Below are 13,088 nucleotides of genomic sequence, written 5' to 3'. Positions count from 1 at the left end.
TCAGATCGTTTCCTTGCATTGAAGACACACTGGCTGAGAGTCTCTGATCTGTGTTAGGTGCAAATTCCTATTAGATGATCATAATGGTCCCTTCTGGCCTTAACATCAATGAATCTATTAATTTGCAATATCAATTTTAGATCTTATTTAATGGCAATCTTTCAGGCTTACCTCGGGCAGAAGGGGCAGCCTCATCTCTGACAGCAAAGAGTAAATGTGTACAACAACCACCACAGATATTTATGTCTCTGCTGACCTCTGGGACCTAGTCACTGGTTCTGCTCATACTCAGGTTCTGAGCCACAAGTTATTTTTAATTTCCCTAGGAAAGTCTCCTGCTTAATTGAGATTAGATAGCTTGATAGAGGGGTGGCCATGGGGAGAGAGGGAGGGAGAGATGGATGGATTAGACAGACAGACAGATAGATAGGAGTGCCCTCGCTGCACTATAAGCCTGGGTTGCTGGAATCGGATCTCACAACCATGGTAAGGTGGCCATACTGCACTGTGCAGACCTTCTGACTTGGGTCTGCAGCTTAAGCTACGTGCATGCCACAAAATGACAATGATTGAACTCAAGCCTCAGTGGGATTTGGGGTCAGACCCTGCCCCTGTCACAGGAGGGTCTTAGATCCCAGGTCAGACAGATTTCTATGTGGACAGTAGGGAGAGAAGTATTGGGTCCAAACATGTGCCTTGGTTTAACAACACAGTGTAGACATAGTCTGACTGGCTTCTCTCTGCAGTGTTCCCCCAAGGCCAGGAACACTGGCAGCCTTTTTGGCACCCTAGGTGGCAGAAGGTCCCATCCCCAAAATGATGCCCCCAACAGAGGCAGTGGAAGGTCCCGCCCCCAAAATACCGCCGACAACTGCAGTGGCCGAACATCCCCCAAAGGTCGCCTAATGGGTTGCGCCAGCCCTGCCCAAGGCCACAGAATAGCATCCACTGGGCCCTACTTCCTAGGGGTGAGGTATACCCTGCACAGCTCTAGGTCCCGGGAGAGGCTGCCAAGGGGAGCTGTTGGTGTTTGTTCCACATGCAATTCATGTGATTGCTGCTGGAAGCACATCAAGGAAGAAAGCAGGCCGGTCGCCATACAAAATAGAAATTAGTAGCTGTTCCTGCTCCTGAGGAAAACAACCCAGGCCAGGCTGGGAGCAGAGCCTCTCATTTGTGTTTGGTGACCTGGCTCTTAGGCACTTTTGACAACTTTACCCAGTTAATTTAGGATTCTCCTGTGTGACAAAACCCATTTAATGGGTAGTTGCCACCCACACAGTGCCTCATTCCCAATGAATTAAAAGAGGATGAAATTTGCCTTTGTGCAGAAGGCCAACTCCAGGACACTGAAACAGTTGAATCAGTGTTAAATCCTCAAAATAGGTGTTACACTGGATTTAACCATCAAATGGAGACATAAATGGTGCATAGGCCTTGTGAGGGTTCTCTGGATACAGGTGAATTTCACTAACAGCTTTGCCATTCGTTTCAATGAGGGCACTAAGGGCTGAAAGTAGAGCAGCAGGGAAGGGCTCGTTGAAAATGTTCAGACTTCAAAATTTCAATTAAATTTCAAAATTAAGGGGGGGGTCTTTTTTTTTTGTATTTTATTCATGTTTTTAAACCAACTCTGAACGTAGTTTATGGGTTTATTTACACTTAAAAAACAACAATGGCAGAGCTGTGTCATTGTAGCTGTATCACTTCAGTGTAGACACTACACCACCCAGAGGTATTCTCCAGTTGGCATAAGTAATCCACTGCCCCAAGAGGCAGCAGCTACATCAACTGAAGAATTTTTTCATTGACCTAGTGCTACCACTCCAAGGTGTGGATTTTTCAATCCCTGATCAATGTAGTGAAACCAGCCTAATTTTTGAGTGTAGACCAAACCTAAGATGAGGAAAACCTGCAACATTCAGAAACAGAGCCATCTTCTGAACACCCCAAAATGTATGAGTGTTTGCATCTTGGGGTGTGGGGGGGTGTCACATGTTTATATGAGATGGAACCATGGTCCACTTCCTGGTCTCTTTAGTATTTTGCCTCTTGCCCAGACGGATCACAGGGTGGAATCTTGCCATTCTTCCACACTTAGACCAGGATCTGGGTATGCTACCAACCACTTATCCCCCTGCAGGTCCAACCTGCTTTCAAATACCTGCATTTCCTCCTTTCAGGGATCTGTGACCAGTGATAGAGACCAACGAGACCCCAGAGTGGGGTGAGATGGGAGGAATTGAAACCAGCAAACGGCCTGTACGAATATTTAGTCTCATCACATCTTACACTTCATCACAAGCCACGTTAGACAGGCTTCGTTATAGACAAGGTCTTCCTCTTCATTTCGGAATGGAGACAGGAATCAGAGACCTTCTCCCTGGCCAAGCCACAAAATCCTCCTGGATCCACCCGGTTGGCCTATATTATACACTATGCCCTGTGATTTTTCTATCTTCCGCCACTTGTCTGAGAGTTCAGGTCTCTTGACCCAACCATTGACTGGTTTTCTTTGTCCCCAGCGGTTCCTCCATCCTGGCTATCCAGGGAACACCCCCATGGATGTACTGTTCATGTGTTTGGGCACGTAGTGTTGAGAGGTATGTAATCAGTTGGCATGGATGTTGTTGTGAGAGTGAAGGCAGACAATAATCATGTTGTTGGGATTGCAGATAAGAAATTTCACAACACCCTTTCCATCTCTGAAGCTTATTCTTTGGGTCTTTAGACTGTGAGGGTCACCTTTTGGATTCCTTAGGAGCAGCGCTGGAAAAAATATAGCTTGTGTGACGATTGGCCTCTTCTCAATGCCATCTTCTTGACCTTATCTCATTCCTCAGGGTAACTATATGAAATGAGTTCAGCAAAGGGGTTATCATGGTGTAAATTGCTAAGGAAGACTGGCGAAACCACTAAATCAAGTCCCAAACCCTCACACTTGAAAGCTAGCGTCCCCCTCCTTTCTAAACCAAGGGAGGCAAAGAATAGGTTCAAAAAAAACCCATCAAAAAAATGAACAGTTTATTAAGAGGACACCCAAATAAACTATATACCCAATAAACAACAGGAAACACCAATTCAGGTGTTTACAATACAAACAAGCTTTAAAAGTCGAAGGACCCCAAAAAACTATAAAACACATTTCGGCAAGAACAAGAGTAAAAAGTCAATCATCACCATTCCTCTTATTGTACAGGAACACGGGATACTACAAAATCCAAAGACAGACAACCAAAAGACGCCAATGTCAGCGGCAAGAATGAAACAACCGAGGACATCTCCTCAGGATACCATGACATGGAAACGGATAAGTAATCTTCTATCTTCTCTTCTCTGGACTTGCCCGTTTGTCTCAGCAGTGACTAGAATGTCAGCACTGGGCTGCCGTCTAGGATGGACAGAAACCCACACAGAGCCGTTGCGTGCTTTTATAAGCTCTTTGTTTACCCAGGGAGAGGCCTCTATACAAGGTCACCTGATCAATTTCCCACTCAATGATCCAAAAACGTCGCCACATTATTCTGCCACTTATTGTTACTAGGCAAATTACCAAACACAGGGCAATCAAAGAAGGGGACATAACATGTAGGGTGAAGGACAACTAAAGGAAAACTAAAGATGGCAAACTGAATCCACTGGATGATCCAACCAAAGAATGAATACAGCTCCACTCTGAGGGACCACAGGGTTCTCAAGGATCGCTAGGATGATGGATATGAGCAGGTCTCCAAGAGAGAATAAGTTTTCAAGAGAAATATAATCAACATAGGGGTGAATGCAACTGATAGGATAATCCACATCACAAGGATTTTTTAGCCAAGTTCCTGACACCAGTGTCCACAGTGTAAGATGAGGAAAAGTACCAAGTAAGAGAAAAATAGTGCAGGTTGTGAGGGATGAGGAATCTCAGAACGAATGAATTCGGTCTCTGTACCTAGCTGATTTCCCATGTCCATTTCTGTCTGCAAGTGGGTTGAATAGAACCAATTAGTAAAACAGCAATTCAAAAACAAAAAAAAAAATCAGATTGAATTTGATGTGGTGAGAAAGGATAAGATTTCCAGAAGCAAGAGAGGCTGGATTGTTCAATGGGAGGCCTATGCTTATTTTCAAGCCAGACCTCATTGAATTGTACAAACATAAGTCCTCCCCTTCAGAGCCTTTTGAAATGCTCATCCAGAAAGACAAGTGTGCCAGGTGGGTCTCATTGTACTAATGGAACCTGGACATTAAAGTGGAAGGGTGTCTTGGAAAAAAGAGGAGATAAAAGAAAAGGGAAGAAAGATGGAATCTCTTCCTCTCCCCTTTCATCGGTCTTGCTAGAGTCTAATGATATCCAAAAGTAATGTGTTTTCCCTCTGAGAGAGCTCAATACTTCAGGTTAAGAATGTATTTGTTCCTGATCTATGCATATTTACTGAATAGGAATCCCTTCTTTCTCCTGCATGGGGCTTATATTACTGTGTAACCCCAATGAGTCCAGCTTCTGAGCTAATTTACAACAGTGTGTAACTCCACTGAACATGATTCTGATCCCATTTATAAACCCAGACACAAATTATGTCACAATCAGACACATCTGAACCCAAAGCTGCTCTCATTATTTAAGTGGAGTCATCAGACAGCTTCTGGGTGTAAACTAGAGCAGAATTTGTTGACTGAACGAAAAATATTGTGAGAAAAGGAACCTTGAGGGCACATTGAGGTCAATGGGGATTTTTGCACTGGACTATGATGGGCTCAGATGGTTATTATAAGTGCAAAGGATCTGCACCTCTTTACACTGTCTGAATTTGCTTCCATGGAATGTTTAATTCTGAATGAGCAGCATTGAATTCTGACTTTGAAAGTCAATCTGGACTTCTCTTTGTTTCTTTCTTTAGGATATCATTGTTCAAAGTGCCTATCTGGTTCTTTGTTCCATTTCTGAAAATTATCTTCTATCTGTCTGTGTATCTATCTAGAGTTGTACACATCACTGTAGTATCTTAGGTTACCTCTGTGAGCCATCATCTTCCCCTTCAACTGGAAGAACTAATTACGTGTGAGATTACTATCCAACTTTATCTTGTCACAGACAGGTCCCCAGGAGACTTAATCACTTACGGGTCATTTCATTCAAGGGATGCTGCACACTTTTCTCCAAAAACATTGTAAAGGGAAAACACAGAGGCCAAAAACCAAAAGAAGGACACTCCCAGCAATGTCAGCAGCAATGAGAGATACGCCTCTCCAAATATCGACTGCCATGTGGATGCTAACTGATGCACGGAGGTCAGAATTTGTGACTGGTCCAGTAATTGTTCCATCCAAACAAGCATACCTTTCAAAATCTGGACCTAAGAATCTAAAAACCAGATTTTAAAGGTATTTAGGTAGAGAAAGATCCAGATAGCCACCTAATAGAATTTTCAAAAGCACTTGGGCAATTAACTCTTACTGAAATCAGTGGAGTTAGATGTCTCAGTGCTTTTGAAAATGTGCATCTTTGGGCACTTAAATATCTTTCAAAATCCTGCATCTAGTTGCCAGATAGTTCCTCGCACACTTTTGAAAATGAAATATAGGCGCCTATGTCGTTTAGACAGTGCTGAAATTTTTACACTTGGTCTCAATATTGTCTAGTCACACGGAGCTCCACCACTAATTTTACTGTGTGGGGGGGAAGTGTTTCCTTTTATCAATTCTAAATTTATTTGAATTCTCCTTGTGATGAAGGAGCTCTGATTTATCTACTGTGATCCACTCATTATTCTGCAACTGTGCATCATGTTTCATTTTACTAGTCTCTCTAGAGGATGTTATACAGTAAAAAACCTGCCTCCCTGCCCTGTTTTCTTCTTGAGAGCAAACTGAAAAGTAACTGTGCCTCTTGTTTAAAATACACACACACACATACACACACACAGAGCATTCAGTTAGAAAGATCCTTTTGATTAATTATCTTATTTGGTTTTCCCATCTCAGAAATTATTTGAAAATATTCAGGTTGCATGTTTTCTGTAAAAGATACACCATCCTTGCATATGTTGCTGGGAGAAACAGAAAGTGTATAGAATGTATAGAAAAAGTATAGCACAATCCAGAGCTCAGCTGTTCCAAGGAGTTGTAAGTAGAGCTGGGCAAAACTTTCCATTCAAATTTTTACCATTGAAAAAGTGGGTTTTTTGCTGCTCATGGAAGGTTTATTTCCAGGAAATAAAGAAATGTTTTCCAATTATTTTTCTGAGTAAAAGAAACAAGTTCTGTTGTTTTGTGGTGGCAGTGGAGCACAGTGTTCACAGTTTGCAGCCTGTCAGATAGGCCGCCTTGCACTTTAATGGATCCAATAATTAATTACCGAATTACACATCTTCTAGGAGAGACTGCAGCCAGCCTGGTCCCTTTTAGATCTCTCACTGGTTGGGGGATGAGTCCTCATCCAAACAGGACTGCAGACGTGACTGCACATTGCACTAAATATCTCAGCATGTCTGGTTTTCTGTGATCTGAGAGAGCAGCCGGGTGGAAACTACCAAGGGAGAAGGATCAGGAGAATTCTGCTGAATCCTGGTCCTAGAACTCTACTCTCAGGTCATAAAGATGAGATGGAGAGAGATGAAGGGAGAAGGAGCAGTGCTGGAGATACCAAGAGTGAGAGAAAATGTATTAATGATAAAATTAGAATCAGAAAACATTTGATAGTTCCATGGATAGAACAGCTGGTCAGCAAATTTTACTTTTGTCTGGTGAGCAATTCCAATATTTCAATGTTTGTTCGCATTTCAGATTCTCCCCTCCATTACGAGGGTTTAATACCACTCTATAGGCACAAAGGGGTTGTATAAACCGAAGATGGGTGGTGTAGTTTGCAGTTCAAGAGACATACCCACACTATCTCTGACTGAGTTAGTGTGCTAAAAATAGAAATGTAGCCCCACTGACTTTTGTGGCAGGAGGGGCAAGCCTGCCAAGTATGTACCTAGCATCTTGGATGGTATCATAAAAAACAGAAAGAAAGAAAGATCATGTAAGAGAAGTGACATATAGTAAGATAAATGTACTTATTTTACTTAATTGAATTTGCTACCAACATATCTTCCTACGAACATAAACTGTTTATACAACAGGATCAATAGATCCTGCACTCTCCACTTTTTTTTAATTTTCCTGCGTATTTGCAGATGTTACAGCTGCACATTCCCAATGGCTAAAACTAGGGGATGTCTGGCTGCATCTCACTGACTCAAGACAAAATCAAAATTATTAATAGTGTTTCACTAACTTGAAGCAATCTGAATTTTCTGCAGTGTCTTAAAATCCATACATTTATTGAAAGCTTTCCTCAGGGCCTCCTTTACTTCTTTGTTTCTCAGGCTGTAGATGAGTGGATTGACCATGGGAGTCAAGACGGTGTAAAAGACAGAGAAGAATTTGTTAAAGTCCTTCAGTCTGTTGCTATGCGGAAGCACATACACAATCAGTATCGACCCATAGAAAACTGTAACCACAGTAAGGTGGGAGGAGCAAGTGGAAAATGTCTTCTTCCTCCCAGTGCTGGAAGGGATTCTCAGGATGGAGGTAATGATATAAATATAGGATGTCATAGTTAATAGAAACGGAGGCAGTGAGCATAAGCAAGCCACAATGGATGTTAAAAGTCCAGTCAGATGAGTATCACTGCAGGAGAGTTTCATCATTGGGAAGGAATCACAGAAGAAATGGTCAATTTCATTGGGACCACAGAAGATTAAGTTGGAGATAAAAAATGTTAATATAGTATTAGCCAGAAAGCCACTTACCCAAGACACCGTAGCCAGCTGGAGGCAGAATCTGCCATTCATGAGGGCTCCATAATGCAGTGGTTTGCATATCGCTAGGTATCGATCATAAGACATGGCTGCTAGAAGATAACATTCTGCAGCTGCTAAGCATCCAAAGAAATAATATTGTGTGAGACACCCATTGAATGAAATGGTTCTGTCCCCTGTCAGGAAACTGGCCAACATCCTGGGTAGGATGTTGGAAGTGTAGCAGGTCTCTAAGCAGGACAAGTTTCCCAGGAAGAAATACATGGGGATGTGAAGGTGCTGATCAGCCACAACTAGCACAACGATGAGGATGTTCCCAGCTATGGTCAAAACATAGATCACTAGAAACAGCAGGAAGAGAAGGGGCTGAAGTTCAGGGAGATCCCCAAATCCCAAGAGGATGAATTCTGTGATGGCTGTTTGGTTTCTCATTCTGTGTTCATCGTGGGGTTTACACCTGGGAAAAATAAAAAACTATTAACACAAAGGAAATCTGTGTTTAGCGGTACAGTAAATCTTCACTTAATGTTATAGTTATGTTCCTGAAAAATGCAACTTTAAGCAAAACAATGTTAAGTGAATCCAATTTCCTCATAAAAATTAATGTAAATAGGAGAAGTTAGGTTCCAGGAAATTTTTTTTCACCAGACAAAAATCTATATTATATACACACAGTATAAGTTTTAAACAAACAATTTAATACTGTACACAGCAATGTTGCTTGTGAAGTTTGGTTGAGGGTGGAAGTTTGGTTAAGGGTGGATATTTCCCAGGGAGTGCCTTACTGCTAAATGATGAACTAGCATTCAGCTGAGCCCTCAAGGGTTAATACATTGTTGTTAATGTAGCCTCACACTCTACAAGGCAGCATGAATGGAGGGAAACACGACAGAGACAGAGACACACCCTGTGTGTGAGAGCGAGAGATGTGCATTGTCCCTTTAAGTACGATGACGCCACTCTAAGTACATTGCCTTTTAAAGTAGATCAGGAAGTTGAGACAGCATCTGAGGCTAGCAAGCTCCCTTCATCCTGAGCCCTCTTGTGTCCCCTCCCCCTAGTCTGTGGAAAAGGGGTAAGTGGAGTGCAGGAGCAGAGGGGATGGGGACACCGTGACATTAGCCCCTTCTTCCCCCCATCCCCGCACAGCAAGCAGGAGGCTCCAGGGAACAGCTCCAAGGCAGGGGGCACAAGCAGCACAGGGCAGTGAGGGGAGGGACAGCTGAACTGCTGGCAATTGATAGCCTGCTGGGAGGCTGCCACAGAGGGAATGTAGGGGAGCAAGGAGCTGATGGGGGGCTGCCAGTCCGCCCTGGTTCCAAGCCCCTACCAGCTAGCTCTTCCTGAAAGCAGTGGACAAAGCAGGTGGCTGCCAAACAACGTTATAAGGGAGCATTGCACAACTTTAAATGAGCATGTTCTCTAATTGATCAGCAATGTAACAATATTAATCGAGATGACTTTAAGTGAGGAGTTGCTGTAGTTAATTTTGTGTTGAGACACATCCAACCCACCCAAAACCTTAACAGCATGGGAAATGAGAAGTGAATGGAAAAGTCTCCTGCATCTCTCACCACTATCTTAACCCTTTTAAACCTGCTCTCCGCTCTCTGCACAGCTTCCCACAGCATAGTGAGTCAAGTTCAAAGTCTCAGTCCTTTTGTTTAATGTGCTCAGTGGCCTAGGTCTGGAGCATCTGAAAGATCTGTACTGATTAGTGTGAACAGCAGCTCCAGCAATCAGTATCTTTCACTGAGTGCTAAGTTTTTGTCTTGCTTTAATCTTACGTTGTTGCATCTAATTGAAGGGGTTAGTAGGAAGTTTTTGTCCCCTCTGTGGTACTGGAGTTTTACTTGGATTTCCATAAGTGAGTATTACAGATCACCTAATGCTTTGGCATGAGGACTGGGGTCGACAGCACTGCTCCCCTGGCCCAGTGGAAGTCTCCATTGTCAGGGTAAAGCTAACCTGAGCAGGAGACAAAGCTGTCTCAGGAGTCAGTTCCTGGGTGAATTCATTCAGTGGGCTCGGACTCAAACCCACCACAAACCTCACCACCTTCCACTTCAAGAGCAGGACGCCCTGCTTTGGCCTGTCTTCTCCAACACAAAAAAGAGGTGAGTTCATGTTGGAAAACAAATCTCCCAAAGCAAAACCCTGACAAACAAATCACTGCACCACACACTCAGTCATCACTTCATGCACGCCTGGAAGGTGCTCGGATTTGACAGGGATGAGGGTGTTGTAAGAAGCTGCATGGAACAAGACTATATAGAATATCATATGGCATACAGTGCTGTCGGTAGCTCACTCCACAACTCCCTTTGGCCTTCGTTCTTATCTCCAACAGATTCTGAAAACCTATGTGCCCAGCTTCATCAAACTCCCAGTCTCTCAATGGTGACTTAGTGTATCAACACATCTGAGGGTTATGCATCCCATTGATTTGCAAAATGAAACTGCCTTAACATTGCTGGAGTTGCCATTAATATTTTGCATTTGAATGTGCATTAGAAACTACAGAGAGACAAGGTGGGTGAGGCAATATCTGTTACTGGCCCCACTTCTGTTGGTGAAAGAAACAGAGCTTACACAGAGCTTTTCTTCAGGTCAGTGCACAAGCTCGTCTCATTCACCAACAGAAGTTGCTCCAATAAAAGATATTACCTCACCCACCTTTTTGTCTTTAATAACCTGGGACCAACATGGCTACAACTACACTGCAAACAACAAAGTTGGGAGCTATCAATCCAGAGCAGTAGTGTGTGTGTGGGGGGGGGAAACGGGATGATGCTTACCTGGAACTGCGGGAAGATTCAGACCATAAACAACGATCTCTAATTTCTTCAGGATTTGGTAGCTACATTCAAGTTTTTCCTTCTCATTTTTCTTCAGGGTGCTGGATTGTCTTAGCATGTTCCAACTGACTATGTGGTATCTTTATGTCCCATCAGGAAGGTGCAGGTTTCGTTACTCTTTCCCCTCTATTTATGAATTGCAGATACCTGCTCATAATTGTAGCTGTTACAGGAGAAAGTTAGGTCTCCCCTGATCCCGCTCCTTAATGGCATTTTTAATTACTGAGTCTGGGGAGTCACAGTTTTCATGGACAGAACAAACAACAAAGGCTGAAGCAACTTCTAACACCCACTGGAAATAATTCTTTTCATTCCTCCATCCCGGCCTGTGGGGGCCCAGACCTGGGTTACCCCATTTGTGGCTCCCTGGGCAATACAGGCACCAGGATCTCACCTGCCATGTCAGGCCAGGAGCACGAGACCCCCAGACCAGGATGGTGACAATGATACAAACATAGGATGCCTGAGTTAATGCAAATATGGGGAGAGTGAATAAAGCTACCAGCATGGTAATCACACACTCCAGCCAGTAGGTATCATTGCACCAGAGATCTATTATTTACGTAGTTTCACAGAAAGTTAAATTTCATTGTGGCCACAGAAGGAGAAACTGAGGCAGGGAGAGGTGATGAATGTCTCCAATCAATCAGTGAAGGAGTCTATAGCCTATTTACACATCTCAAATTTTTGCACTTTGCCATTGGGTCACTTTTTCTTTGTCTCTTTTTAGAAACAAGGTCTGGTCTAGAGTGGAACTGGACAGGACAGATTCAAAATTACCCCGGTTAATTTCCTTGCTTTTTTAGAACATAAGAATGGCCACACTGGGTCAGATTAATGGTCCTTCTAACCCAGTATCCTCTCTCTGACAATGGCAAGTGTCAGATGCTTCAGAGGGAATGAACGGAACAGGGCAATTACCGAGCGATCCATTCCCCATCCTCCAGTCCCAGCTGCTGGCAGTCAGAGGTGTAGGGACACCCAGAGCATGGGGCTGCATCCCTGACCATTTTGGCTAAGACTTACTTTCCAGTCTTTGACAAATCATTTAGTCTCTCTATGCCTTAGGTTTCCATGTGTAAAATGACTTTGCTACCTCCTAAGTGTGTACTGTGGATAAATACATTAATATCTGATTTGCTCAAATACTACATTAGTAGGTGGAGCTGGTCAAAAAAACAATTTTTTCATAACAAAAAAAAAAATCTTTGTTCCAAATTTTGCAGGAGGCAAACTTCTGTTTTCTCACAGCAAGTTTTGAACTGATTCAAAATGAAAATTTTGAACATACAATTTCATTTCAGTTTTTGTGTTTCAAAATCAGAAATGAAATGACATCTTGACACAAAATGAAATTTACCAAATGATTTCAAAATGCTGGTCTAAAATTAAAATTTCATTCCAAAACAGGAATAGCAGCAAAAGGTTTCATTGGAACTGTCATTTTCCCTGGGATAATGTTGGGGTTATTTTAGAAAAAAAAAGGGGAGGAGGAATTTAAACTAAGAAATTATCCAAAGGAATTTTTTGGCCAGCTGTAGTCACAGGGGCCATGTAAGCACCTAGATAGGATCAGAGTGGTCTCTAGCTCCAGTCATTTCCCTAGTCTTTGGGAAAGGAGGGATCTAACACCTGAGCCAGAGCAGGTAAATCTGACACAAGATAGAAAGGTGAAGGACCTTCCCCTTCATCATTCAAATATATAAAAGTTCACTTGCTGCATGTGCAGATATGAGAGGAGAGGCGATTTTGTTAGAAAATTCCATACAATAAAATCAATGTAAAAGATAAAACAAGCATTAAAATGAGTTGACTCCTTTAAACTCATGCTTGATTCCATTTTCTCATTCTCTCTTACTAATTTTCACTTCGTCTCATCCCTGTAAATCTATGGGGCGTGGTCTGATATTCTCAGTTGCTTAAGGGACTTGAAACCCCAATTTCACATTAGAAATTAATGGGAGTGGAGAATGGGATGTACATGAGAGCACAGGTAGTTTGGTGCTCAAGTAACATTTCACTATTATTTATTAGTGTGCCTATCACCATGACATCTAGACTCATCACATGGCTAAAAATGTAAGAATCGGTATTTCAGATAATCTTCCCTGACAGATCAGAACCCTCATGACGGCATTTTAAAATAACTCTAGAAGATAAAAATGGGGAAAGAATTATGGTGAATGTCTATTACTTTCTCAGGATATTCTGAACTGACCTACCATTTACTTAATCCTTTCCTATTCTTCTGATGTACACTCAATGTTATATCCTCCATTTGTCTCACTGGCGTGTTCCTATTATGAAAATACATGTATATCAATGTTTTCAAACAATCTCTGCTATGATTTGGAAGATTCTCAAATGTAAGACATGGTGCTAACAGAATGGCCACAGAGAATAAAGGAAGAGAAAGGGGCGGCTATACTGCATAGGG

The 13,088-nt window shown here is 42.5% G+C and overlaps 1 protein-coding gene across 1 annotated transcript; it reads right to left on the bottom strand.

Moving 5' to 3' along the window:
- Nucleotides 1-7,262: 7,262 nt before the first annotated feature.
- On the bottom strand, nucleotides 7,263-8,225 carry LOC116826515 (olfactory receptor 11A1-like). The gene has a single exon (XM_032783288.1). The coding sequence runs from the start codon at nucleotides 8,223-8,225 to the stop codon at nucleotides 7,263-7,265; it is 963 nt and encodes a 320-aa protein (XP_032639179.1).
- Nucleotides 8,226-13,088: the final 4,863 nt, after the last annotated feature.

The sequence above is a fragment of the Chelonoidis abingdonii genome, chromosome 14, assembly GCF_003597395.2.
Source record: "Chelonoidis abingdonii isolate Lonesome George chromosome 14, CheloAbing_2.0, whole genome shotgun sequence".
In the NCBI taxonomy this organism is placed as follows: Eukaryota; Metazoa; Chordata; order Testudines; family Testudinidae; genus Chelonoidis; species Chelonoidis abingdonii.
This window is presented reverse-complemented; position numbering and strand designations above follow the sequence as displayed.